This window comes from Piliocolobus tephrosceles, chromosome 13, assembly GCF_002776525.5.
Source record: "Piliocolobus tephrosceles isolate RC106 chromosome 13, ASM277652v3, whole genome shotgun sequence".
In the NCBI taxonomy this organism is placed as follows: domain Eukaryota; kingdom Metazoa; phylum Chordata; class Mammalia; order Primates; family Cercopithecidae; genus Piliocolobus; species Piliocolobus tephrosceles.
The window spans coordinates 83,553,892-83,577,634 of NC_045446.1; the positions used below are offsets into that span (position 1 = coordinate 83,553,892).

The window sequence follows — 23,743 nt, forward strand, 5'->3', positions numbered from 1 at the left end:
CTTTGTCAGTGACAGTTACATAGCACTTTTTTCAAATGAATTTTGCATTCTGAAAATATTTCTTGAGTCAGATTCACTATATTGTTTGTGGTGAGACCCAGAAATGTCTGCAGAAAAGTGCAGCTGAATCAGTTAAATTCATCATCGATTTTCCATGCTCTATTATATCTAAAAAGATTTCTGTCCAAATATCTGATGTGCAAAATGCAGAAATGTATTTATTAATAGCATTTATCATTCATATATCTTTGATCTTCAAATGCTGAAAATAGAATCTAACATTATTTCAACCAGATTTATGGTTATGTTTTTAATTACATTGACACAAATCTATAGGGGATTGTCTTCCTAAAGCTGTATTACAAATCTTGTTTTAAAGTATGATCAATAAGAACAAAATTTGTTTGTGGTCCCTAACTTTTTCTCTGACCCTTTATTCATATCCTTTATATGACTTTTTATATCTGGGCTGATGATATTTATCATTCATGTTGTATGCTATTTTGAAATTTTTCCTTTCTTTAAAATTTTGGTTTACCAAAATTGACATACTGCTTTTAATTTATCTTCAAGAGATGTGAAGAATTCATAAACAACTTTTTTCTTGAAAACCTCATGGCTGAAATGGATTGAAATATTGTTCTCAGAGGTTATTTTATTTAGTATACATATCGATATACTAAATACTCCTAGAGATTATAATTTTGATTTAATCTAACTTTTTTTGTCTTGCCTGATGTTATTTAGTTTTGCATGAATATTTAGTGGCTCAAAGAGGATATATTTTTGATAAATTTGTTTGGCCAGTGTACTCTTTGTTAATTTATTAACCGTCAATCTCTTTACCTATTTATCTCACCATTTGAGAATTTTTAATAATCTTACAATTGAAGTTAACAGCTTTCTTGGTCGTCATTAATTGTTGCAACTGGCTGGCAGAATTTCAACATACAAAAGACAGAAAAAGACTTTTACTGCTGGTTACATTTAGAATATTTACCTATACTTGAAAGTGAATGTTCAGATAATAAAAGTAAATCCAGGCTGGATGTGGTAGCTTACTCCTGTAATCTCAGCACTTTTGGAGGCCGAGATGGGAGGATTGCTTGAGACCAGCCTGGTGAACATAGCAAGACCTCATCTCTTTAAAAAAAAAAAAAAAGGTAAATCCAGACTCTGTGCCCCTTTCTCTTTTTTGTGTTATTTATGTTAATGAGATTTGTGGGTATTTACCTTTCAATACTGTCATTTTAATGAGGTTTCCTTTTTTTTTTAATGTTTGATGTTTGAGACGAGTCTTGTCCTGTCGCCCAGGCTGGAGTGCAGTGGTATAATCTTAGCTTACTGCAACCTCTGCCTCCCGAGCTCAAGCGATTCTCCTGCCTCAGCCTCCTGAGTAGCTGGGATTATAGGTGCCCAACCACCATGCCTGGCTAATTTTTCTATTTTTAGTAGAGACAGTTTCACCATGTTGGACAGTCTGGCCTCAGGTGATCTGCCCACATCAGCCTCCCAAAGTGCTGGAATCACAGGCATGAGCCACCACACCCAGCAAGAGATTTCTTTTCTTACAAAGTGATGGAGAAATATGTTTGGAGGAGTATAACCTAATCTGGTTTAAAATGAGTAACTCATAAAACTTCATACTAACAATTTGATCACTTTCATAGATACATGCCATTGATAATTGTGGGCATTTTAAAATATAACTCTTCTTATATTTAATTTTATATATGTAGAAAACATGATTTTAAGGTTGTTTTGTTTTTTAGTTATTGCTTGTCTCACACTTTAAAACTTTTGCCTAAAACTTTTTAATGACTGCTAGCCAGATGCTCATTTGGCTGCTGAGGAAGAAGCTAAACGATTGGAAGAGCTACAAAAACAGGCAGCACAAGAGAGAATGGAACAGTTTGAAAAGGCACATGTACGGGGATTCCAAGCAATGAAGAAGATCCATTTGGCTCAAGTAAGACTTAAATTCTACCCGTGACCATTACTGATGGACTTACTAATAGCATTGCAGGACTGATTAGTGAATGAGCTCAAAGAAAGGTGGGAAGGGTGGGTGTTCAGTATAGTGTCTGATTCATATGATTTCAAGTTTCCCAACTTTCTTTTCCCTTCCATTTCAAGTTCTGATTGGGTTAAGCTATTCTCCCAGTGTATTGCTGTTCTAAAAATTTTACTAATGAATTTATTAAAAGTTTAATATTTCAATATGTCCAAAAACAGCCTGGGAAAAAAATCACTTTCCTAATATTTTAAGTAGCATATGTGCTCTATAAATTTGAGGATTCAGTTCATTAAGTATGCATTGAGCAGGCCGGGCGCGGTGGCTCAACCCTGTAATCCCAGCACTTTGGGAGGCCGAGACGGGCGGATCATGAGATCAGGAGATCGAGACCATCCTGGCTAACACGGTGAAACCCCGTCTCTACTAAAAATACAAAAAAAAAAAAAAACTAGCCGGGCGAGGTGGCGGGCACCTGTAGTCCCAGCTACTCGGGAGGTTGAGGCAGGAGAATGGCGTAAACCCGGGAGGTGGAGCTTGCAGTGAGCTGAGATCCAGCCACTGCACTCTAGCCTGGGCGACAGAGCGAGACTCCGTCTCAAAAAAAAAAAAAAAATATGCATTGAGCCAAGCACTTTTTGGTTTTGTAGAATGTTGTTTCAAAAATAAAGTCATGATCCTTGTTACCGCAGCTTTTAAAAAGTGACCATAGGCCAGACATGTAATCTCAGCACTATGGGATGTCAAGCCAGGCGGATGGTGTAGGCCCAGAAGTTTAAGACCAGCTTGGGCAACATGGAGAAACCCCGTCTCTACTTAAAACAGAAAAATTAGCCAGGCGTGGTGGTGTGCGGCTATAGTCCCAGCTACTCGGGAGGCCAAGGTGGGAGGAGGATCACCTGAGCCCGGGACAAGGAGGTTGCTTTGAGCTGAGATCACACCACACCACTGCACGCCAGCCTGGGCCACAGAGTGAGACCCTGTTTCAAAAAAAATTTAAGAAGTGACTGTCAAGTCCAGTCAAGGTAGCTCATGCCTGTCATCCCAACATTTTGGGAAGCCAAAGCGCTTGAGCCCAGGAGTTCGAGACCAGGCTGGGCAACAAGGCGAAATCCTGTCTTTACCAAAAATTCAAAAATTAGCCAGGCATGGTGACCTGGGACTACAGAGTCAATACAGTCAGTCCCAGTTTGGGACTGTATTGTACCCTGGCACCTCATTTCCCGAGAAGGCTGAGATGGGAGGATTGCTCGAGCCTGGGAGGCAGAAGCTGCAGTGAGCCGAGACTGCATTACTATACTTCACCTTGGTGACAGAGTGAGATTCTGTCAATCAATCAATCAATAGTGACTGTCATAAATGTGTAAAATAATATAATGAAAGCTGGCTTTATAGTTTTAGCTTTACTTCTGTCATGCTTATTGTTCATTTAGTGCTTAGTCTTGAAACAGCATAAAAATGATTCATCTGTGGCCGGGTGCGGTGGCTCAAGCCTGTAATCCCAGCACTTTGGGAGGCCGAGACGGGCGGATCACGAGGTCAAGAGATCGAGACCATCCTGGCTAACACGGTGAAACCCCGTCTCTACTAAAATACAAAAAACTAGCCGGGCGAGGTGGCGGGCGCCTGTAGTCCCAGCTACTCGGGAGGCTGAGGCAGGAGAATGGCGTGAACTCGGGGGGCAGAGCTTGCAGTGAGCTGAGATCCGGCCACTGCCCTCCAGCCTGGGCAACAGAGTGAGACTCCGTCTCAAAAGAAAAAAAAAAAAAAAGAATCCTCTTATTAGAAGTCTGATATTATTTTCTGGATTTGACTAATGCATTTGGATGTTTTAAATACTCATCTTAGGAATGAGTTTTTAAGTACTTCTTAAAAATGCATTGGAAATTAAATTTTCTTATGAAAGTTTATTTTGATAGTTTGAACTAAATCATGAGCTTCTCCCTTAAATTTTTAGCTTTTATAAACTGGCAGTGAATTATGATTAAAATAACTGAATGTCTGAATTATTATCAGTAATTCTCCCCATGTAAGGTTTAAACCTATAGTAAAACAGACACAAAAAGCAGTCATAAATTGAACAGATTCTTCCATAAAAGCAGTAGTGTTTAGTGGTTAAGCAAGTGGGCTCCACAGTCATTCTGCCAGGATTTATCTCTCTCCTTCACCAGTCAGCTGTTTGATCTCAGGCAGATTAGTTAAACTCTCTGAATTCTGTTTCATGTGTTTTTTTTTGAGATGGAGTCTCACTCTGTCACCCAGGCTGGAGTGCAGGGGCGGGATTTTGGCTCACTGCAACCTCCACCTTCCAGATTCTAGCAATTCTCCCGCCTCAGCCTCCTGAGTAGCTGGGACTACAGGCACGCGACACTACACACAGCTAATTTTTTTTTTTGAAACAGAGTCTTGCTCTGCCACCCAGGCTGGAGTGCGGTGGTATGATCTTGGCTCACTGCAACCTCTACCACCCGGGGTCAAGCGATTCTCCTGCCTTGGCCTCCCAAGTAGCTGGGACTACAGGCATACGCCACCATACTTGACTAATTTTTGTATTTTTAGTAGAGATGGAGTTTCACCATCTTAGCCAGGGATGGTCTCTATCTTCTGACCTTATGATCCCCCTGCCCCAGCCTCCCAAATTGCTGGGATTACAGGCATGAGCCACTGTGCCCAGCCCAATTTTTTTGTATTTTTAGTAGAGATAAGGTTTCACCATGTTGATCAGGCTGGAACTCCTGACCTCAAACAATCTGCCTGCCTCGGCCTCCCAAAGTGCCGGGATTACAGGTGTGGGCCACCAAGCCTGGCTGGGTTTTTTTTGTTTTTTGTTTTTTGTTTTTTAACCTCCCCTGCCACACCTCTCCTGATCATCTGTTTTGTGAGGATTAAATGAGTTTAGTAAAGCCTTTAGAAATGTACCTGGAATTTCATAAGCTCAGTAAATGTTAGTGGTAGGGGTCGTTGTTATAAATAATCCAAAAAAAATAATATGCTAGCTTGCAGTGAGCTAAAATAGTATACTTACTCAAATAACTTTAGATAATTAGAATCATAGTATAAATGAAATAAGTCCATTTATAATTTTATTCTTTTTCAAGGCATGGCAAAAAAAAATTCATCCTCAAAAGACAAAATAGTTAAAACTTTAGAAGAGAATAAGTAATGTATATGTTATCACTTTGTTATTTATTTTTATTTATTTGTTAATAAATAAAAGAGTCTCACTCTGTTGCCCAGAGTGGAGTTCAGTGGCACAATCTTGGCCCACTGCAACCTCTGCCTCACAGGTTCAAGCTATTCTCCCGCCCCAGCCTCCCGAGTAGCTGGTATTTCAGGCGCGTGCCATCACGCCTGGCTAAGTTTTGTATTTTTAGTAGAGATGGGATTTCGCCATATTGGCCAGGCTATTATCAAACTCCTGACCTCAGGTGATCTGCCTGCCTCGGCCTCCCAAAGTGCTGGGATTACAGGCATGAGGCACTGTACCCGGCCCATTACCACTTTTTGAATGCAGGATTTCTCTATGTTATAGTAGACTTAATGTTCCTTATTTAAGAAGGTTGTTTAAAAACCATGCAATCTCACTGCTAATAGAGGATTTCATTTTTCCTATCTGAACCTTTTTGCTGCATACTGTATTGTGGCCTGGGACCTTATTTCCTTCTAGTATCTATATTAACTAATATTTGACTTCTACCGGCTTCTCCAGTTTTATCTTCTTTCCCTAATTATCCTTGCCTTATATACCCTAGCTATAGTGAACAATGTGCTGTTTTCTGAATATCCCATGCTTTCGTCTCCATACCGTTGTGCTACAGTTTTTTCTTACATGGACTCATTCTCTTTCACCCACTTTTGTCTGGCTAAATCCTTATCCCAAGGAATGAGAATTCTTGCCTTGTTCTCCTTCCTTATCTTCTACCACCAAAATTCCATTAGATAACCTCACTAAAACACTGATTAAACTTTCATATTAGCCATACTCTTTAAGCTTAAAGAAATACATTCAGATCTCCTTTAATAATGGAAATTCATAAGAATGTGAAGTAACAAGAAATATTCTATGTTAAGCCACAGTCACTCTGCGTCTTGGTGCTTACCTCAGATAGGTATATGGAGAACTGGAATAAAATACAGCACGGGAGCCATGGCAACTTATATAGAAATTAACTTCATGACTTTCCTCAGAATGGAAAACTGTAGCTGGCAGACACTTTTTGCAGCTAATGGCCTAACCAGTACCACTTTTTCACAGTACTTACTAACATAATACTACTTGTTTGTTGGTCTTACTACTAGGGAACTAGGGTAGGGTTGAGATTGTGTCCCTGGCACTTAATGTGGAATCTGGGTATTCAACAAATAATTGTTGAATGAGTAAATGTCTGTCTTTTGGCTGAACAAATAATAGAGGAGAGGAGAGAAGCTTGGACCCTGATCCTCATTTCCCCTACCTGCAACACTGTTAATATTACCATACAAAGTTTGTGACTCAGTTTTTGTTAATTCTCTTTATTCTTGAAGAATCAGGAGAAACTAATGAAAGAACTTAAACAGCTACAGCAAGAGGACCTGGCACGTAGGAGACAGACTGTAGCACAAATGCCACCACAACTAGTTGAACTTCCGTACAAACGCAGTGAAATGAAAGAAGACTGGCAGAGAGAATTGGAGTTTGCCTTTGAAGATATGTACAATGCAGACAGGAGTAAGATATTTTCAGTAGGGCTTTCAGTAGTGGTTTTAACGTTTTGGTGGGAAAATGTGTTTGTAATGATAAAGCAGTTTTTATCTTGAAATGAGTTCTCAATTTGAAGGAGGCCCCCCATATTTTAGATTGAGACATTACTGTGACCTTTTGCATTTTTGTGATCCAGTTATTTTTAATCATTTTGGAATGGAAACATGTCTCTATTTTTCTTTTTTAAGAGGTGAAAGGGAATCTGATTCTGCACCTTGAACCAGAGCCCTTGCCCACTGTGACTGATCAGATTCAAGATGAAGAGCTGAACCTTTCAATGGAACAAGAAAATTTGGGTGCAGCTGAAGACCTTCCAGTGACAGAAGCTGAAATAATATGTTCTAGTGAAACAGATGGTAAAAACCCTTCTGAGCTAAATATTACAATATTTCACAGGAAAAGAAATGCTAACCATTAGCCAGCAGTTAGGAAAATCTGGTCTGATTTAAGTGCAAGCAATGAGTAATACTGATGGGAGCAGTAGCTAAAGGAAACAATGTTTTTATATATCCATCACTGATGATCCTTTTTCATATGTGTAGGAGGAAAGTGTATTCAGGCGTACAGATGATCTGAAGATTTTCAGGTTATTTGAGTTAGGTGCTCAATTCTGAATTCATTTGAAAGATTGTATGGTAAACATACCTGATAGCAATAATTTAAGCATACCCTGAGAACGACCCTGTGTGGCATACACACCTGAATGTGTGTTCTGAGCTAGGAAATCTGGGAATAGCCAACCTGGAGATTCGTTTCTTGTCTATGAGGAACATCTGAGCCCCTGTCCCATCCTGTGGAACATGAGCCACACAGAGGATCAAGGTGTCAAGTTTTGGGTTGAATGAAAGTCGTCAGGTGGAGGTCATTAGGAAAAGGGTACTAAGTGACAGTGCTATTTAAACTGCATGTTTTTTGCAAGCAGTTGCAGTTCTGTCCAGCCTGCTGCCACTGGACTCCGCCTTGTATGTATGCCCTCAGTGAAACCCCATATCTCTTTTTTTTTTTTTTTTGAGACAGAGTTTTGCTCTTTTTGCCGAGGCTGAAGTGCAATGGCGTGATCTCGGCTCACTGCAACCTCCGCCTCCTGGGTCCAAGCTATTCTCCTGCCTCAGCCTCCTGAATAGCTGGGATTACAGGCATGCGCCACCACCCCGGCTAATCTTGTGTTTTTAGTAGAGACGGGGTTTCTCCATGTTGGTCAGGCTGGTCTTGAACTCCCGACCTCAGGTGATCCACCTGCCTTGGCCTCCCAAAGTGCTGGGATTACAGGCGTGAGCCTCCGCCCCCGGTGAAACCCCATATCTCATTGACTAGCTCTGGATCTCTTATTTGGCCTCTTGAATCTGGTGCCATCCCCATTTGAGTGAGTAGAGATTCAGCACAACAAAGGTCAGCACAGACTTGTCAGATCATCAGAGATCCTATTGGTATTTGGTTATTTCTAGGTACTTTGTGTGTAATGATGGATAGCACAAATTTTGATCTCTCAAACATCTCTGTCTCCAACATTCTGAACTTTTTTACTTGACTGTCCCATAGTTAAAACTCCATGTGGAGCAATAAATTTATGATCTTCTCTTGCCTACTGAAACAGTCTCTACCTGTCTTTTCTATCTTAGTGAATGGTATCACAGTCTGCAGTTACCCAAGCCAGACCACTGGGAGTTACCTTTAACACTTTCCTTTTACCTGCATGTCTCCTTAAAGACCAAGTCCTCTTTATGGATTTAAGCTATTTTTGCCCCATATCTACTAGTACTGCCTTTGTTTAAAACCACTCAGGGTTTCTTATCATCTTCGCCCTACACCCTGAACATAGCCTTTTGGGATTCCAACTTCATGTAGGCCTCCCATTAGACTCCTCAAGTGAGAGCTCTAGGCCTTATTCGTGTCTCCTATGCCTACATTATTGTCCAAACAGAAGCCTAAGGTTACTACCAGCAACTGGAGAAAAAAAAAGCAGCAGCAGCTTAAGGTTACTGTGTTTTGACTTTGGCATAAGCTTGGCAAAAGATGGTTTCAGGACTGACTTGCCTTCCCTCCAAGCTTTCCACGTAAATTTCATTTCTGTCCGCTGCAGAACCTTTTCTTTTCATGCTAGGTCAGCAGTGTCTTTTTTTTGTTTGTTTTGTTTGTTTTGTTTGTTTGTTTGTTTTGAGACAGTCTTGCTCTGTTGCCCAGGCTGGAGTGCAATGGCACGATCTTGGCTCACCACTATCTCTGCCTCCTGGGTTCAAGCTATTCTCCTGTCTCAGCCTCCTGAGTAGCTGGGACTACAGCCACACACCACCATGCCTGGCTAATTTTTGTATTTTTAGCAGAGACAGGGTTTCATTATGTTGGCCCAGGCTGGTGTCGAACTACTGACCTCATGATCTACCCGCCTCTGCCTCCCAAAGTGCTGGGATTACAGACGTGGCCCACCGCACCCAGCCAGCAGTGTCTTTAAAAAGATATTCTTACGGCCATGCGCAGTGACTCACACCTGTAATCCCAGCACTTTGGGAGGCCGAGGTGGGAGGATCATTTGAGTTCAGTGTTCGAGACCTCATGACCAACATGGTGAAACCCTGTCTCTACCAAAAACACAAAAATTAGCCATGTGTAGTGGCACTCACCTGTAATCCCAACTACACAGGAGGCTGAGGCAGGAGAATCGCTTGAACCTGGGAGACAGAGGCTGCAGTGAGCCGAGATCGCACCAGTGCATTCCAGCCTGGGCAACAAGAGTGAAACTCCATCAAAAAAAAAAAAAAAGATATTTTTACTCTTTTATGCAACTTTTTCAGTTATTTTCATTGGGAGTATTATTCAGTATCTAGTTGGTCACAATGGAAGTCTTGCCTAATCTAAAGGGACAGTTACACTTTAGCTCCTGCTGATCTTATTTGGTCTTATTGACTTGGTGTTGCCAAGTTGTTTGTTTGAAGTTAGGAATCTCATTGTTTTTAAAAATCCTTACTTTTAAATATTGGCAATGAATTTACTTCTTAAAAACAAGTGGGGCCAGGCGCGGTGGCTCAAGCCTGTAATCCCAGCACTTTGGGAGGTCGAGGCGGGCAGATCACGAGGTCAGGAGATCGAGACCATCCTGGCTAACACGGTGAAACCCCGTCTCTACTAAAAATACAAAAAAATTAGCCGGGCGTGGTGGCGGGCGCCTGTAGTCCCAGCTACTCAAGAGGCTGAGGCAGGAGAATGGCGTGAACCCGGGAGGTGGAGTTTGCAGTGAGCCAAGATCATGTCACTGCACTCCAGCCTGGGCAACAGAACGAGACTCTGCCTCAAAAAAAAAAGAGTGGGTTGTGGAGTAATGGTAAATGAAAGAAGCCAGGCAGAAAATAACAACTAAATATATGATTCCATGTTTATATGAAGGTTTAAAAAAAAAAAAGACAAAACTAATCTGTGATCTTGGGGTTAAAGTAGTGGCTGTTTTTAGGGGGATATTGACTGGGAAGGGACATGAAGGAACCTTAGTCCTGGTAATGTTCCACATAATCTGAAAGGTGTTACATCGACATGTAAAATTCATTAAGCTATACACTTAGGTTTTGTGCACCTTGTTCTTTGTAAATTATAACTCAATTGGAATTTTTTTTAATGTAAGTTAGACATTAAAACCCCATTTTCAACCTCTTAAAGGTATTCTTAAATTTTATTCCTTGACTAAGCCAGAGAAATATATACTTGCATCACACTTTTGTCCTCTTAGAGAACTGTTCGTATTATACTGAGTTTTGGCATTAAACTATCAGCCCGCATGGGAAAATGAAGAAATACTTGTGTTGTTTTTTTGTTTTTGTTTTTGTTTTTAACTGAAGGGATCTCTGGATGAAGATGGGTGGGAGACATTTTTTCCAGATAGTGCCAAGAATAATTTGGGAGCAATTGATTTGCTTTCATAGCTATGTTTTCCTCTGTAGCTCACTAAGAAGTACAGAACCATTTTTGGGACCATTCTCTAGTGTAGACTATAGAACCTCACAGCATATATTTTCAATATTAATCTTACCCGCAAATTAATTAGAAGTTACACATTCAGTGATTTAGCGAGCAAAATAAACATCTTCCTCTTAAGTTTTTTAGGCTTGAAATTTGTGTTGCATACATGTTTTTGGAAAATACCTGAATTTTGGCACTTTTACTATTTTCATTTGAAAAGTTATTTCTGGTTATAATGATTGGAGTCAAATAGCATTGTCATGTACACTGTTAAATTGTAAATATTGAGGAAAATAAAATTGTGCTTTTAACTAGTGATTATAGCAGTGACCGAATATAAGATGGAACAATTTGTCTGGTAATACAATAGATGCTAAATAAGTTTTTTCCCTTTTTTCTTTCTTTTAGTTCCCTTGGTAATGAAGACCCAACAGATTCCTTCAAAAGTTCTTTTTAAAAAATTATTAAATAAGATCCGAAGCCAAAAATCTCTCTGGACAATTAAATCCATGTCTGAGGATGAAAGTGAAATGATTACGACTGTTAGTGAAATTGAGAGTAAAGCACCAACGGTTGAGTCAGGAACAATTGCCAGTGAAGAGAGAACATTATCCTCTGGGCAGGAGCAAGGTATTTCTCTCCGAGAGTCTCATTTTATATAAACCCTTTTAAGTTGTTCAAAAGGAGGTTCATTTCTGAAAAATCAAATAGAGGTTAAAAGGAACAAAACATAATCCTGCTAATTAAAAGCAACAAAGAAACATTATTAAACCCTTAGTTAATCTTCTTTCAGACCACTTTTAATCTAGTATTGTTATTTATGTATATTCATTCCAGTGTAATCAGTGAGTCAAAATTAACCAGTTCCTTATTGAGATGTTCGGGCCGTTTTCTAATTTTTCTTGGCATTTTTGTGCTACAGCGGGCATCCTTTTAGTGAAGTCTTTGCCCACATCTTTATTTCCTTCCTTAGGAAGGACTCTTTAAAGAATAACTCCTGATCAAAGGATATATGAACATGTTAATGGCTTTTGAGCATGTTGTATTCTCACCAGAGACTTGGTTTCTTATTTGCTAATTTTAAATAATTTTCTGATTGGAAAAACAGGCTATTAACTATACTTCCAGAAGTTATAAAGTCTCTGTTCACATATAATTCAAGTATCTCCTTGATTGCGATTATTTTAAAAATGCGATTGGATTTGTATAGAAATGTTTTGCTTCTGTGCTTTTCAGAAAAATGACTTGTGGTCTATATTTGGGTTTTGGATTTTATCCTGAGTCCCACAGGAAGCCATGAAGTATTTTCTTCCCTTGGCCCCTTGACAGTACCTTCCCTTGGTTTTCCTACTTTACTGTTTTCTCTTGCATTTTCTTCGCTGTTTATCCACATCTCCACAATGACTAACCATTGTTAGTCATTGCTTAGTCTAGAGCTCATTCCTCAAGTCCCTTCTCTTTATATCAAAACTCCCTAGTTGATCTCAAATGTCACACTTTACATTATCATCTATATGCTCAAGTCTCCCAAGTGTACATTTCTATTTTTGGCTTCCTGTTTGAACTCACCTACTTATTTAACTGTTTCCTTCTCTTGTATATCTAATAATATCTTAAATTTGTTCAGAAGTGACCTGTTGATATCCCCTCCCACCACACACTTGCTTTTCCTACAGTATTGCACATTTCACTATCTGGCAATATGTTAATTCCCTTGCTCAAGCCAAAAACCTTATAATCATTCTGGTTCCCTCTTTTCGTATCTTATGTCCAAACCATTAGCTGATCCAGTTGGCCCTATCCTCAAAATATATCCATAGTCCAACCATTTTTTTCCACCTACATCCTGGTTTAAGCCATGTTCATTTTCTAGGGTAAATTCTTGTAGTAGCCTGCTATTGTCAGCCTTTGCACCTCCCTATTATCGTCTCTTAACACAGTGGTCCTCTTAAAAGCAAGTAATCTCATGTCATTTCTTTGGATGGAGCCCTCCAATAACTGTCAGTTTCACTCAGTAAAAACCAGAGAGTTGATAGTGGTTTCAAAGCCTTATATGACCTGCATACATACACCCCCACCACCACTACTCCCATACTCACTACCTCTCTGACTTCATTTGCCTGCCATACCTCCCTCCCCATCTTCTACACTGTAGTTGCCAGCTTGCTCGCTGTTTCTCAAACAGCAAACATAGGACTCATGGTCTTAGCAATTGCTAGTCTTTTTGACTAGACTTCTCTTCTTCTCCGGTATTTCCTTGACTCATTCCCTCACTTTCTTCACATTTACTCAACTATCCCTTCCTCAATAAGGCCTTTTCTGACTATATAAAATGGCACACTTCTACTACTCCCCACTCTACCCCAACCTCCACACCTTTCACTTCCTGTCCCCTTTACCCTGCTTTCCCCCCATAGCTCTTATCAATATCTGATGGGCCCAGTAAAGTGACTTTGGTGCTTATTTTGCTTATTGTCTTATTGCCTACCCGACCCATCCATAAGGATAGGAACTTTGATTTTGTACATTGCTGTGTCCCCAGAGTCTGGACTGCTGCCTTGTACAAAACAGGTACTCAGTTAACATTTGTTGAATTAATCGAATAATTTAAAGCAAGAGAGGTAAATTTGGAATCTAGACATACATATGATATTTAAAGCCATAGGCATAGAAAACCACTTGGAGGGGAAATAATTTAGTGAAAAGAGGGCTTGTAAGACCATCTGAGGGATTCCAACATCTAGAAGATGGCTAGAGAAAGAGCAGATAGCAAAGTCGGTAAAAGGAGTGGCCAGAGAAGTAGGGGAGAATATGCTGTTGAAATCCAAAAAAGGGGACTCTCATAGTCAATCCATGACCAAGTTCTTTGGATAAAAGGGCCTGGCCAGGCGCGGTGGTTCACGCCTGTAGTCCCAGCACTTTGGGAGGCCCAGGCAGGCGGATCACAAGGTCAGGATATCGAGACCATCCTGGCTAACACGGTGAAACCCCGTCTCCACTAAAAATACAAAAAATTAGCCAGGCGTGGTGGTGGTGGGCGCCTGTAGTCCCAGCTACTCGGGAAGCTGAGGCAGGATAATGGCGTGAACCTGGGAGGTGGAGCTTGAGATCACACCACTGTCTTCCAGTCTGGGCGGCAAAATGAGACTCTGTCTCAAAAGAAACAAACAAAAAAAAAGATAAAGGGCCTATATGAGCAGGCTTTCACCATTCTCATCTTGCTGTATTCCCCCCCTTGCCTCACTAAAACCATGCACACTGATCTCTCAGTTCCTTGAATGGGCCAAGGTTTGTTTCTTTATCCTCATGGGGCCTTTTATACCCTTTGGTCTGTCTGGAAAGATCTCCTATACGTCTTCACATTGTTTACCTGGCTGGTTCTTCCTTACCTTTCAAGTGTCTGCTTAAATGTCCTTTCCTCAGAGAAATTTCATCTTGCCCAGAAATCTATTATTTATTATACTCTATTGTATAACCCTTCACTTTTTTTTTAATATATAGTACTTACCACAATTCCTAATTTTTTTTTTTTTTTTTTTTTTTTTTGAGACGGAATCTGCTCTGTCGCCCAGGGTGGAGTGCAGTGGCGCAATCTCGGCTCACTGCAAGCTCTGCCTCCCGGGTTTACGCCATTCTCCTGCCTCAGCCTCCCGAGTAGCTGGGACTACAGGCGCCTGCCACCACGCCCGGCTAATTTTTTCTATTTTTAGTAGAGATGGGGTTTCACCGTGTTAGCCAGGATGGTCTTAATCTGACCTCGTGATCCACCCACCTCGGCCTCGCAAAGTGCTGGGATTACAGGTGTGAGCCACTGCACCCAGCCCACAATTTCTAATTTTATAATTTTTTCTGGGGTATTTATATGATGGTTCTGCCACCTACTCTGTAAAGCCTCCTCGAGGCCTTTTCTCATTCACTGTGGTATCCCCAGCATCTGCCACATAAGTAGGTGCCCAATGAATTATGAGTGAACAAACGGATAGCTCCATGCAGAGTATCTGGCTACCCAATTATGATCAGAACAAAGTGCTTTAACTTCCTTCTCTGCTCTGGTTTCACAAATTATTTTTTAAAAACCTAGTATCCAAATATATCAAAGATACATTGACATTTTGTTAGCTTCTCTTTTTTAACTTTGATATCTTGTTATTTCCACTCTGTTTATGCTTTTCTCCTGTGTTTGAAACCCTATCAGCGTATCTTTTAAATCAGTTCTTCACATTTTCGCAATTTCAGTCTTTCATCTCTGTTGTTATTAGGCTTGGGTTTAATGAGAAATGTATCTGATCATCAGGAAGGTGACTGGATCGTAACTAGATGAGACATTCAGATGGCCCTAGATTGAATCTGTTAATACCAAAATTTTATTATTTTGCTTTAAGTTTGACAATGATGATATATTCATAATAACAGTGGTATTATCTATTACAGTTGTTGAAAGTGATACACTAACAATTGAGTCTGGACCACTTGCCAGTGAAGATAAACCACTTTCGTGTGGTACAAACTGTGGAAAAGAACAAGGTATTTCTTTTTATCACATCCTCAAATTAAATTTGACTCCTGGCATCTTGTGTTTTTTTTTTTTTAAATAAAATTACATGTGATATATTAATAAAGGGCATTATAGTGGTGTCAAAATTCTAAATTATTGAAACTAATTTTTGTTTGAGGCATTTCCCTAGAAATAAATGAGACTCTGCCTATCACAACTGTAGCTCAGAGTTCAGTTCTACTTCATCCTCAAGAAGAAGCAGCCAGGATTAGAATGTCAGCAAGACAGAAACAGGTAATTTAAAATTTTATTTTTAAAGGTTTATTTTTTCCCCTAGGTACTATTATGTAATTTTGTTTGGCCAGTGAAATTTGTCTTAATGTCTGGCTACTGTTGATACCATGTTTTTGACATTGTCTTGCACAAACATTCAGCTGATAAAATGCATGTTGTCTTTGCTCATACTGCTCATTCAACCCTTATTTCGTCTGCTTTATATTTTATATATTTGTATAGATCTTCCCTATAAAATTTAGCTTTTAAAAAGCAGAGACTATCTTTAAAAAAATTCAGTTTATCCTACACCGTTTCTGATATAATGCTTTGTACATAGCAAGTATACAATAAATAATTGTTGAATTAACAAGTCCTTGTCATAATATTAGACACTCAGATGGGCTTTGTAATCTCACAAGTTTTTTGAAAAATAATACTTCAGAGGAAAAACTTTTAATATACAACCCCCTTTTTTTGCTCCGTCGCCCAGGCTGGAGTACAGTGACATGATCATGGCTCACTGCAGTCTTGACCTCCTCAATTCAATCCTCTAACCTCAGCCTCCTGAGTAGCTGGGACTACAGGTATGGGCCACCATGCCCAGCTAATTTTTTTTTTTTTCTCCAGTAGAGATGAGTTCTTGCTGTGTTGCCCAAGCTAAACTTTAACCTCTTTAGGCCAGGCATGGTGACTCATGACTGAAATCTCAGCACTTTGGGAGGCTGAGGTGGACAGATCTCTTGAGCCCAGGAGTTTGAGACCAACCTGGCCAACATGGTGAAACCGTGTCTCTACTAAGAATACAAAAATCAGCCAGGTGTGGTGACACACATCTGTAGTCCCAGCTACCCGAGAGGCTAAGGTGGGAGGATTGCTTGAACCCAGGAGGTGGAGGTTGCAGTGAGTCAAGATCACACCACTGCACTCCACTCTGGATGACAGAGTGAGACTCCATCTCAAAAAAAAAGAGAGAAATCTACTTAACTTATAATTTTGGTCTCCTCTACTTTTAATACTTTTAATAAAATATTTTTTACCCCAACTTACCTTGAAGGAGGCTAATTATTACTAAACAAGCCAGTTTATAGTCCTAGTTAGTTTTTTTTCAGAAATACAGCTGGGGAATGATAATTCCGTGAGCCAGTATTTCTTGTCAGATAAACACTTTCTCAGGCCGGGCCCAGTGGCTCATACCTGTCATCCCAGTACTTTGGGAGGCTTAGGTGGGTGAATCACCCGAGGTCAGGAGTTTGAGACCAGCCTGGCCAACATGGTGAAACCCCATCTGTACTAAAACTACAAAAATTCTCTGGGCATGGTGGTGCGCACCTATAATTCCAGCTACTCAGAAGGCTGAGGTAGGAGAATCGCTTGAACACAAGAGGCGGAGGTTGCAGTCAGCCAAGATTGTGCCACTGCATTCAGCCTGGGTGACAAAATTACCTCCAAAAAAAAAAAAAGATAAGAAATTTTTTCGTCAATAGCCTAGAACAGTATTGTTCAGTAGCACTTTCTGTGATGATGGAAATGTTCTATATCTATGTCCAGTATGTACCTGTTAGCCCCATGGACTGTTGAATACTCAAAATGTTGTTAGTGTAACTGAGGAACTGAATTTTAAGTTTTATTTAATTTTAATTAAATTTAAGTAGTCACATATAGCTAGTAACCACTGTATGGGTAGTACAGTTGTAGATGTACTACAGAACTGTAAACAGTCTAAATTCAGGGATTCCTATGAGTAAGGGAAAGTAAGGAAGAGGAGCTGTCTAGAAACTCAGTTTAAGCCACTGTTGCCTAACTAGGAATAGGTAAAGAATCGGGTCAAAACATTGTTTATTTTTAAAACAAGATCGTTGTTCATTATCTCTAGTTCTTTATGTAATAAAACAACGTGCATGCCTTTTTTTACTTATTCAGTAAATATTTATCTGGCTATCAGGGACTGTACAGTGGTCCCTGCTTACCTACAGGGTATATGTTCCAAGACCCCTCGTGGATGCTTGATAGTACCAAACTGCAGATAATACTGATTTTTGATTCCTGTATATACTATGGGTGAATTTATTTTTCCTGCTTTATAATTCCACTGATAGAAGATTTACTCTTACCATAGATCTTAGCAATCAGCTTATAATTCTTTTTCTTTCCTTATTGAGAATTTTCAGCTTTTCACTAAAAGGAAGCACTTTGCAGCCTCTCTTTGACATATCTAAATTGCCAGCATTACTACGCTTGTGCTTTGGAGCCATTTTAAAGTAAAATAAGGGTTATTTGAACACAAGCACTGTGATGCTGCAACAGGCAAGTTTTTGTAACCAAGATGGCTACTAAGTAACAAATGGCCTGGTCCAGTTTACAGCATGGATATGCTGGACAAAGGGATTATTCATGTTTTCAGCAGTATAGAGCAGGACAGTACAAGATTTCATCACACTACTTAGAATAGTGCATAATTTAAAACATGAATTATTTCTGGAATTTTCTGTTTAAGATTTTCTGGCTGCTATTGACCCTGAGTAATTAAACCATAAAAGCTAAATTGCAGATAGGAGGAGACTAAAGGTGCTGGATTTGGCAGGCTAGTTTTGTTCTCATGAACTCAAACACGTTCATATTACTTAGAGTGTGAGTGTGCTTGTGTAATACTAGAGTTTATGTGTTATCTTTCTGCCGTTTTCTTCTGTTCCATGCCTGACAAAAAAGACACAGAATGTTTTTCATTGCATCTAGATAACTATACCTCTTAATGAGTATGGGTAAGAAATCAAAGTATTTTAGGAGGCCTTGACATTTAATTTCTTTACTCATTATTTATACTATTAAATGTGTGAACATAGAATTTGGCTGTACATCGTTTGCTACTTCAGGATAGTTCTTCAGTGGTGATCAGGGTTTCCCTGTGCTCTCAGAAAGTAGAAATAGTTTATTTATTCTTTCTTTTCCTTCTGCCTTTTTTTACTTCTATCCCTTTTTCTCATTTCCCATCTTTTACTCCCATCCCCAGTCTAGGAATCCCAGCACTTTGGGAGGCTTAGGTGGGTGGATCACCCAAGGTCAGGAGTTTGAGACCAGCCTGGCCAACATGGTGAAACCCTGCCTCTACTAAAACTACAAAACTACTGAGAATAGCTGTTCAACAGCTATTCAGTGCCAACAACAGAGCTAAAGCATCACCACTTACTTCTTTGAAAATTGGTACTCTTGGTGAAGAAACCTAATTTCTTTTAAATAGAATATGTGTTAGCTTTGCCTTTGTATGAGTTTGTTGTTAATAGATCAATAGTATTTTTGTTACCTAGATAATGGAAATAGAAGAGCAGAAGCAAAAGCAATTGGAATTACTTGAACAAATTGAACAGCAAAAATTAAGATTAGAAACTGACTGCTTCAGGGCTCAGCTGGAAGAAGAAAAAAGAAAAAAAACTCAACCGACTGGGGTAGGATGCAGAAAATCTCATCACTACATAAATCGTTTGGTGAGGGGGACAAGAAAATATGAGCACTTATAGCATTAAAAAAAGTAAAATGGATGGTCAGGCATAGTGGCTCATGCCTGTAATCTCAGCACTTTGGGAGGCCGAAATGGGCAGATCACTTCAGGTCAGGAGTTCGAGAGCAGTCTGGCCAATGTGGTGAAACCCCATCTCTACTAAAAATACAAAAATTAGCTGGGCGTGGTGGCACGTGCCTGTAATCCCAGCTACTCCGGTGCGTGAGGCAGGAGAATCGCTTGAACCTGGGAGGTGGAGGTTGCAGAACGAGACTGCATCTCAAAAAATAACAATAATAATAATAAAAGTAAAATGTCTTTGTAATTCTTATTTGGTCTTTTTTTAATATAATGTATGTATATATGAATAAATTTGCATCAGTTACGGCTTTCATCTTTCAGTTTCTATAGGATATTAATAGATATGAACATGATTTGTAGGTAATGCGTACATTGAGCTTTTGGACCTGCACTAAAGGAGAATGCCAGATTAGTTCATTTCTTACTAATGGAAATGCCAGTCATTTTGTAAAAAATAAAGCTGTATAGAAGTTTGCAATTATAGAACTGGATGTAAAAATACCTCAATACTTATTTCTAAATTTGCTTTTTAATTAGTAACTTTGTCTTTTATTAGGTTGGCATTGCTCCAGCATCATGTGCTGTAATTTCTGATGAAGACAGTCATAGGCAGATGATTCGTAACTATCAACATCAGCTTTTACAACAAAACAGGTATTAGCTAGGTTATAATTTATATGTGATCATATGTGGCTACATTTTTAGGATTTATTGTTTCGTTTACATGAGGATCTACTTTGGATTTCCTTAGAACTATGGCATTTAGAACTGCCGTTCTTAAAGGACAGTGTGAGTGTAATTTCTTTTCACCATGAGTATTACCAATCCTAGATTGCTGTTTGTTAAAGTTTATGTATAGATATGGGGCTTTTTGTTTTTCATTAAAAAAGAATATTTGCTTTTGTTTTTATTAGGTTACACAGGCAGTCTGTTGAAACAGCCAGGAAGCGATTACTTGAATATCAAACTATGTTAAAAGGAAGGTGCCCATCGATGTCAGCTCCATCACTGATAACTGATTCTGTCATATCAGTGCCGTCATGGAAATCTGAGAGACCAACTGCTATATCAGAGCACTGGGATCAAGGTCAGAGACTCAAGTTGAGTCCTGACAAATACCAACCCATACAACCTATACAGACCTCCAAATTAGAACAAGATCATTTTCAGGTAGCAAAACAAAATCACTTTCCACAAAGACAGGTGGAAACAGCAGAAACATCAGGCGCTTCAGATACTTTAACCAATCAGTCTTTAGAATCACAAGAACATCTAAGGCAATTCTCTCAGACTGAAACACAACAGAGAGACTATAAATTGGTCCCCGAAAATTCTGAGACACTTTCAAGGGCTTTGTCACATGACAGGCGACTAATATCACAGGATGCTAGAAAAATATCTGAAACATTTAGGGCAACAACTTTTCAAAGTTTAGATTCCCAACAATTGTTCTCAGAGAGTAGTGAAAATATATCTTCCCATCTAACTGAACCTTCTTCATTTGTACCACTGGTACCTCAGCGTTCTTTTAGTTCTCTGCCTGTTAAAGTTGAAACAGGAAACATTCAAGAACCCTTTTCAGCCATGAGCAAAAGTACAGTTTCCACAAGCCATTCTATAATCAACCAAATGTATGATAGGCCTTTGCTACCCTCAGAGAATATCACAGTCCAGCAAGGTAATATGAAGGCCCTCCAAGAACAGTTAGACCTACAGAAGAAAGTTCTTCAGGCAAGACAGGAAGCTCAGGAACAGTTGCTTTTGTGCAAACAGAAAGAATTGGAACAGCAAACTGGCCTCTCGGTATTCCTTCCCTTGGTAACTCCAGATTTATCTGCTTTATTGCCTTCTGCCAAAGCAGATTTGGGGAGAATGCAGGAATCTTCACCAACCAAGAATAATACTGCAGTTTCCTCAGACCATGATGTGATCTCACAACTTCAGGATAGGCTTTTGAGTCTTTCACAGCCTATCCTATCACAGCAAAATAATTTTAAATTTCTCCAAGAGCAGTTGAATATTCAGAAGGATAGCCTTCAGGCTAGGCGAGAAGCCCAGGAAGTATCGTGTGTACATAAACAGAGTGAATTAGATGGAAGAGTATGTTCTGAACAGGCTGAGCCCTCTTCTTTCCCATTTCAGGTAGCTCAGCATACATATACTTCACTACCATCTGCTGATACGAAATCTGGAAAAATACAGGAGCAATATTCATCTAAGAGTGATAAAGGACTTGTTTCATGCCAGTCTGACATCCCCAAATCTCAGGATGAGTCTTTGAGTTTCCTACAGCAGTTCCTACCTCTACATGATAGTTTGAAGTTGCTCCAAGAACAGTTGACTAAACAGAGGGATACTCTTCAGGCTAGGCATGAAGCTCAGGTGGAATTACTTTTACATAGACAAAGAGATTTGGGGGACAGTAAGTTTGGGCCAGTGAGCTCTTCCTCCTCACCCATGGTGGTTCAGCATTCAGTTGCTTCACAAGCTTCTGCTAAAGCTGAGCCTAGGAGAATTCAGGAGCTTTATTTATCTGAGAAGGAGAATGTCGTTCCCTCCAGTCATTTGATAATCCCAACATTTCAGGATAAGTCTCTTAGTTTTCCACAGCATAGCCTGCCGCAGCAAGAAAATTTGACAATACTCCAAGAACAGTCACAAATACAAAGGGTAATACTTGGTGCTAAAGAAGGAACTCAGGAATTTGTACACAAAGAAAGTGAATTGGAGAAAAAGATTTCTTCTGAACAGACTGGCACCTCTTCATCCCTTTCCCAGGTAGATGAATCTGAGAGATTCCAGGAATGTATATCAATCAAGAGTGACAGTACCATTCCCTTAAGCCATCCTAAGATCCCAAGATGTCAGGAAAGACTTTTGAGAGTTTCACAACATATGCTACCTCTACAAGATAATTTGGAGGAACACCAAGCATGGCTAGACACTGAGAAAGAAGCCTTTCATTTCAGCCAGAAAACCCAAGAAAATACAGCTTCTGAACAAAGTGGCTCATCTTCATTCATACCCCAGTTGGTACAGCTTTCATTTACCTCGTTAGCTTCAGCTGAGTCTGGCACAATCCTGGAACCTCTTTTAACAGAGAGTGAAAGTAAAATTTTTTCAGGCCACCTTCAGATCCCACAATTGCAGGATAGACTTTTGAGGATATCACAACTTATCCAGCCTCAACAAGATAATTTGAAGGCACTTCAAGAACAGTTAGCTGCACAGAGAGAAGCCATCATTCTAGCTAGACAAGAAGCTCGGGAAGAATTACTTTTACATCAACAGAGTGAACAGGAGGGAAGAATATCTCCCGAGCAGGTTGACACCTCTTCCTTACCCCTAGTACCACAGCATTCATTCACCTCATTACCTCTTACTGAATCTGAAAGAAACCAAGAACCATGTTCAATTAACAGTGATAATATGGTGTCCTCAGGTCACTCACTGATAACATTGCCTGATAGGCCGTTGGGTTTATCACATCTTGTTTTACCTCAACAAGATAATTCGATTGCACTCGAAGAACACTTGCATGCACAGACAGATTTACCTCCTTCTATTGAGAAAACCCAGAAAGAACTGGTTTTGTCACAACCATGTAAATTTGAGGAAAAGGTATCTTCTGAGCATTTTATCCAGTCTCACCATGGTGATTTGCAGGTACTTCAACAGCAGTTAGATACACAGAAGAAAGCCATTCGATCTATACAGGAAGTCCAAGAAGAATTGCTTTTGCAAAGATTAAGTGAATTGGAGAAAAGAGTATCATCTGAACAAGTTAGCTCCTCTTCATTCTTATCCCAGGTAGTACTGCCTGTTGTTGACTCTGAAAGAACCCAGAAGTCTTTCCTAACCAAGAGTAATGATACTGTTTCCTCAAGTCATCCTGAGATCCCAAGATTACAAGATAGACTTTTGAGTTTATCACAGCCTGTTCTGCCTCAGCAAGATAATTTGACAGCACAATTGGATGCACAAAGGGAAGTAGTGTATTATGAGAAACCCCAGGAAAAACTGCCTTTAAACAAACAAACAAAGTTGAACAAAAGTGAATCTGCTGAGCATACTGTCCCCTCTTTGTTGCTACCCAAGGAAACAGAGCATTCATTTATTCCACTACCTTTTGCAGAAGCTAAACCTAAAAGCACTTGTGAATTGTATTCATCCCAGAATGAACATGCAGCTCCCCCAAGTGGTCCTATGATCCCAAGGTTTCAAGATAGACTTCTGAGTTTTTCACAGCCTGTCTTAGCTCAGCAAGATAACTTGGGACTTCAGAAGCAGTTGGATCTACAAAGAGAAGTTTTGCATTATAGCCAGAAAGCCCAAGAAAAATTGCTTCTACAGAGACAAACAGCATTGCAGCAGCAGATACAGAAACATGAAGAGACTTTGAAGGATTTCTTTAAAGACAGTCAGGTATGTTTTAAACCTGAATAGTAATGAAACTATAGAAGTTTAAACCCAAATCAGTTTTTAATACTAGGATTACAAGTTTTCAATTATTGAGAATAAGTAGTTTGACCTAAACTGTGCTTTGATTTTCTACCCTAAATGATATGGAAGTTAAAACAAAAATCAGTCCACCCACATGGTGTTTATGAGGTTAAGAGTTATGTGAAGCCCAATTAATTTATTTTTTTAAATTTTCTTTTGTTTTTTCTTTTTTTTTTTTTTTTTTTTTTTTTTTTT

The 23,743-nt window shown here is 39.5% G+C and overlaps 1 protein-coding gene across 23 annotated transcripts in view; it reads left to right on the forward strand.

Moving 5' to 3' along the window:
- Nucleotides 1-23,743, forward strand: part of CEP295 (centrosomal protein 295) — a 65,496-nt gene that overhangs the window by 15,916 nt on the left and 25,837 nt on the right. For 17 of the 23 annotated variants that reach the window (XR_002731061.3, XM_023209169.3, XM_023209176.3 and 14 more), the window contains exons 7-15: nucleotides 1,829-1,969; nucleotides 6,539-6,722; nucleotides 6,944-7,111; nucleotides 11,109-11,330; nucleotides 15,132-15,224; nucleotides 15,374-15,489; nucleotides 18,774-18,911; nucleotides 19,602-19,699; nucleotides 19,960-23,470. Coding sequence is in view for 22 of the 23 variants with exons in the window: in XM_023209169.3 (XP_023064937.2) it covers nucleotides 1,829-1,969; nucleotides 6,539-6,722; nucleotides 6,944-7,111; nucleotides 11,109-11,330; nucleotides 15,132-15,224; nucleotides 15,374-15,489; nucleotides 18,774-18,911; nucleotides 19,602-19,699; nucleotides 19,960-23,470 (4,671 nt within the window). In the remaining variant the exon portion in view is untranslated. Of the gene's footprint in view, nucleotides 1-1,828; nucleotides 1,970-6,538; nucleotides 6,723-6,943; nucleotides 7,112-11,108; nucleotides 11,331-15,131; nucleotides 15,225-15,373; nucleotides 15,490-18,757; nucleotides 18,912-19,601; nucleotides 19,700-19,959; nucleotides 23,471-23,743 lie in introns of those variants that run through there. The other 6 variants (XM_023209171.3, XM_023209184.3, XM_023209174.3 and 3 more) reach the window with 5 other exon arrangements.